This window comes from Triticum dicoccoides, chromosome 2A (assembly GCF_002162155.2).
Source record: "Triticum dicoccoides isolate Atlit2015 ecotype Zavitan chromosome 2A, WEW_v2.0, whole genome shotgun sequence".
Taxonomy (NCBI): domain Eukaryota; kingdom Viridiplantae; phylum Streptophyta; class Magnoliopsida; order Poales; family Poaceae; genus Triticum; species Triticum dicoccoides.
The window spans coordinates 754,667,637-754,672,551 of NC_041382.1; the positions used below are offsets into that span (position 1 = coordinate 754,667,637).

At 49.8% G+C, this 4,915-nt stretch overlaps 2 protein-coding genes across 2 annotated transcripts; one reads left to right on the plus strand and one right to left on the minus strand.

Moving 5' to 3' along the window:
* Positions 1-746: 746 nt before the first annotated feature.
* LOC119356969 (cytosolic sulfotransferase 15-like) lies at positions 747-1,843 on the plus strand. The gene has a single exon (XM_037623955.1). It carries the CDS (start codon positions 766-768, stop codon positions 1,732-1,734), a length of 969 nt encoding a protein of 322 aa, XP_037479852.1. The 5' UTR covers positions 747-765; the 3' UTR covers positions 1,735-1,843.
* Positions 1,844-3,448: 1,605 nt separating this feature from the next.
* On the minus strand, positions 3,449-4,575 carry LOC119352300 (cytosolic sulfotransferase 5-like). Its single transcript, XM_037618981.1, has one exon. The coding sequence runs from the start codon at positions 4,573-4,575 to the stop codon at positions 3,559-3,561; it is 1,017 nt and encodes a 338-aa protein (XP_037474878.1). The 3' UTR covers positions 3,449-3,558.
* Positions 4,576-4,915: the final 340 nt, after the last annotated feature.

The following is a 4,915-nucleotide window of genomic DNA, read 5'->3' on the forward strand; positions in this document are numbered from 1 at the left end:
ATAATGTGTTAACAACTCTTGATTATTCTAAAAAACTATGATTTATTATTATTTTCAAAATGCAGATTTGTACAAGTCATGAAGGGTTGTATGAGAATCAACTTTCATCTTATATTCTCCATTATTGAGATGATATAAGCAGAATTGTTTTATGTTGCCACAGTACGACAGGGTAATTAATACGTGGTGCGTCCCATACTCTAGATTATTGTGCGAGATGTGGGAACATCGATCAGTGCAATTTTAAATGTCTAGAATGTAGTGCGTGCTACATTTTAAAAAAGAGGGAGTATGAGCCAGGGTTAACCTCCAAAATTTCATGGTGTCTGTTGGGAATTTGAAAAAATACTAGTAGACGAAAACCCGTAAGAAAAACAAAAAGAAGAGAAAAATTTGCTCTGAATGGAGTGATGCTATGGCCTATGGCCAACAAGAGAAATGAACCCCAGTGACCAACTGTCCGGGTGAGGGATCAGCACGCCGAGGTTTGCGGATTGGAGAAGTTTCATTTTGTTTGAATCTGCAAAGGTGGTGGTAGTTGTTGGACGTGGACCTGTTGCTTTGTTGGTGGAAGATGGCGAGCAAATGTATGGAGCTGGAGATGAGGATGATTGATTGATGGCAGTAGGTAGGGTTAGCTAGCACATCCCTGTCCCCTCGCTTCGCTCATAACATCTTCTTCCAGTCATGGTTACCTCTATATAACACCCCCCAAATCCCTTAGCTAAGTTCGACCCACACACTCTTCCACCTCTCACTCTCAGTATGGCACAAGTTGAGTCTGAGATCAAAGAGAGCTCTACTAATGACCCAACTGAAGCTCTCGTGGCCACACTTCCCACAAGGGAAGGATGGTCGACGCCGCTCACCCTCTACAACAAGTGCTGGCTGAGATCACACATGGTGAGAAGATTCATGCTGGTGAGAGACAACTTCAAGCCCCGGCGCGACGACATCATCCTCGCCACCCACCCCAAGAGCGGCACCACCTGGCTCAAGGCCCTCGCCTTCACCATCTCCGCCCGCTCCCGCTGCGACCTCACCGACAGCCCTCTGCTCACGACCAACCCGCAGCGTGTCGTGCCCTTCATCGGAGCCGTGGGCGGAGACCTCGACTTCCTCGAGACGCTCCCTTCGCCGAGGCTGCTCGCCACCCACCTGCCTCCCTCGCTGCTCCCGCCGGCCATCTCCACCGTCGGCTGCAGGGTCGTCTACCTCTGCCGCGAGCCCAAAGACGCCTTCGTGTCAAGGTGGCACTTCGACAACAAGATGGGCAAAGGGGCTCCTATCGCCCTCGACGATGCATTCAGCATGTTCTGCGAAGGGTTCTCCCCGTTCGGGCCGTTCTGGGACCATTATCTCCAGTACTGGAAAGAAAGCTTGGCGAGGCCGCAAGAGGTGATGTTTCTCAAGTATGAAGAGATTGTGTCCGATCCGCTCACGGTCGTTAGGAAGCTCGCAAGCTTCCTGGACGTGCCCTTCACGGAAGAGGAGGAGAAGAGTGGGGTCGTCGATCAGGTTGTGAGCTTCTGCAGCTTCGAATCACTTCGCAACCTAGACGTTAACAAAACAGGCGGTGCGGAGCGTGCAGGAGGTAAGATATTCATCCAGCACTCCTCACTGTTTAGGAAAGGGAAGGTTGGGGACTGGGTGAACCATATGAGCGAAGAAATGGGAGAAAAAATGGATCGCCTCGTGGAGGAAAAGTTCAAAGGATCTGCTCTAGAGTTCTGAGGTGCATTCTTGTCTTGCATCTAGCAGTGGGAGTGCCTATAATATTATATTGATGTATCATGAAGTCTATGTACACCGCAATAAAATTAAATAATCATGTTTATGGTGACCTGGCCTTTGTGAAAAGTTAGTTGCGGTAACCGGTAAAGATCAGTTTATGTTTTTTTATAAAGAGCAATATACTAGTCCCTTTGTACCCAAAATATTGATATCAAAATGTTACCAATTGCATGCAGCCTCTGCACACCAATACAATGTCATGACCAAGTCGAAGCATTCACACAACCAAAAATAATAATAATAAGAGGAAGAGAAAACAAAGAAAGGCATTACTCCAACTACTTGGAAAAAATCAGTACCGACTGTTAGAATTAGTGGGCTTCGCTCATGTGAATAACTCTCATATTCCAAATAAATCAAAACACTCATGTATGGCACCGAGGTGGAGGTGCAATATTTAGTCCCACATCAGGACTAGAGGTGGAGTGTGAGCAACATGTATAGTGGAGTCTCCGCACATCAGTAAGTGATGGGTACGAGAAGAGGAAGAGAACAACACACGCCCGCTCGGCTGACCTGGCCGGGTTGGTGCCGGTGCGAAGGACGCGGGTGTGCAGCAAGGATGTGAATGGTCTTCTGAAATTTGTTTCGTGCCTTGCAAGAGCACAATTCTTTTGTCGTTTCATTTTTTGGTTTCTTGCCCAGTAAATTGTTTAGAAGATGGAAATCTAGTCAGTGTAGACCGTGATTGCGAGTTTGCGACACGAGAACATCCGGTTCTCCCATATATATGACCTATCAGCCACCGCCAAAAGGTACATAAAATCGAGTTAAGTAGTTTCTGGCACCATCATGTCCCCATCTGGAACGCTGGCGTCTCCACCCGCGAGCAGGAGAGCAATTGTTTGGATCCTCTTGCCTTTGTGATCTTGCACCGGAAAAGGCGAATTGTTTGGATCCTCTTGCCTTTCTGATCTTGCATCGGAAAAGGCGAATTAGGTTTCTGAAAAGTGCTACATGTAACTACTCACTTTCATCATCACAGGTCGTTTTCTTTCCAAGTCAGGTGGCATCGCGTACCGTTTTATCCACCGTTGTTTCCTTCGACCGCTCGTTGCCAAAATCATCGTCAAGAAACATCACTTCACCGAAGAGGAGGAGAAGAGTGGGGTCGTCAATCAGGTTGTGAGCTTTTGCAGCTCCGAAACACTTCGCAACCAAAGCTATGTTTGTCCAAAATGATCAACATGCATGTGTTTGTATAAATTTGGTGTTTTGAAAATAGGGACCGTGGCTGTAAATGCCAAGTTTTGAGATCCGTCCGCTCATTGTCCACGGACGGACGCTTCCGTGGGCGTATAGAGACTCGAATTACGTACATGTGGTTGTAGATGCTCTTAGGAGATGTGCTACATGTTGTGCCATACTAGATATTAAGTTGCATGCACCAACGACCTAGTTCACCAAACTACTCTTTCCATTTTTTTTACCCACATATTTGGTTGGTCTTAAGTCAAACTTAGTGAAGTTTGATCAAATTTATATATATTAAAATGATCAACATCTACAACACAAAGTAAATGCAATATGTAATTATATTTCATGACGGACATGGTATTGATTGGTACTGTGAATGTTCATTTTTTTTATAAACTTGTCCAACTTTGAAAGGTTTGACTGAAGACAAACCTAATATGTGAACTAAAAAATTGGATGGACTACTGATACTGATTTAAAAGAAAATGCTGGCAATACATTGCAGGGATTTATTGGATATATTGACGGGAAAACGACCAGAAAAGTAATGCGTGAATGGGTAAAATGTCACTGAAAAGTGAGCCCTGTCCCGCGCATTTTGTCAGCTACGATCTTGTCCAGCCGACTCGCCATTTCCGGCGTCATGTGGTTCACCCAATCGCCGGACGCCCCATTCCTGAAGAGCGCATCACGCGGGACGGGGAGGAGGGGATCCAAATGCCCAGTTTTGTTGGCGTCCAGGCCCTTGAGGTGCCCGAAGCTGCAGAGTTGGACGATGCTGTCGACGGTGCCGGCCGCGTCCTCCGCTGCGGAGAATGGCATTCCGAGGAACCTCGCCAGCTTTCGCACGTTCTCGGCCGGGTCGCGGAGCAGCTCCTCGTACCGCAGGAAGATCACCTTGTCCGGCATCGCCCTGCTCGCGCGCCAGTAGCCGAGGACGTGGTCCCAGACCGGGCCGAACGCCACCACGCCGTCGCAGACGGACTCGAAGACGACGCTGAACGCCAGGTCCGTCTGCAGGCGGCGGAGGAAATGCCACGCCGAGACGGCCATGTCCTTGGGGTCCCTGCATACGTAGACGACCCGGCAGCCGGGCACGGCCGACGGCACCATCGGGAGCGGCATGTGCGTGTTCATGAGGCGCCGGGACGGGAGCGCCTCGAGCTCCGCCTCCCGGCCGCCCTGGAGCTGGAAGAGGCCCTCCAGGAAAGGCACGCACTGGTGCGGGTTCAGGCGGCGGAGCGGGTGGTCGGCGCCGGCGGGTGGGTATGCCCTGCGTGCCATCGTCGCGAAGGTCAGGGCGTTGAGCCACGTGGTGCCACACTTGGGCAAGCTGGCCACAATGACGTCGTCGGGGCGAGGCTCGAATCGCCGCTGGAGCGCGATGGCCGCCGGTACGTGGATATCGCGTAGCCAGAAGCCCTGGTAAAGACGGAGCTTCTTGACACCGTTGGCCTCCAGCGCGCTCGGCAGGGTGGCGACAAGGTCCGCATGCTCATCCTCACGCTGCTGCGGCGAGGAGACGGGGTTTGTACCAACAAGGGTGTCCTCAAAAGGAACCGGCCCGTCTTCTGGAGTTGCCATGGAAGCCAAGGTCGGCATGCTCTTCTTCTTCTACTTATATCTATATAAGGCACAAAATCTCGCGTATGGCAAAGAGCAGCCACCGCAGTGGAGTGGAGCATCCAGTACCATGCACGCCCCTCCACTTGCAACCCACTTGATAAATACAGTAGAAAATTGGGCAGACGACATACACCTGCAGCCCACATATGTATATCCAAATGGATCCCACCCACATTCTCAACCATGATCTGTCCATCTCACTTCTCTGTGTCAGCTCCCACTTCTCAGCATTTTTCAATTCACTGCGTGTTTGGTGAGGGGGATTTTTATTTTTGTAAAGGTCATTTGTCATTAGCAT

Coding starts and splice junctions, on each gene's coding strand:
- LOC119356969 (XM_037623955.1), top strand. CDS start 766: ATGGCACAAGTTGAGTCTGAGATCAAAGAGAGCTCTACTAATGACCCA.
- LOC119352300 (XM_037618981.1), bottom strand. CDS start 4,575: ATGGCAACTCCAGAAGACGGGCCGGTTCCTTTTGAGGACACCCTTGTT.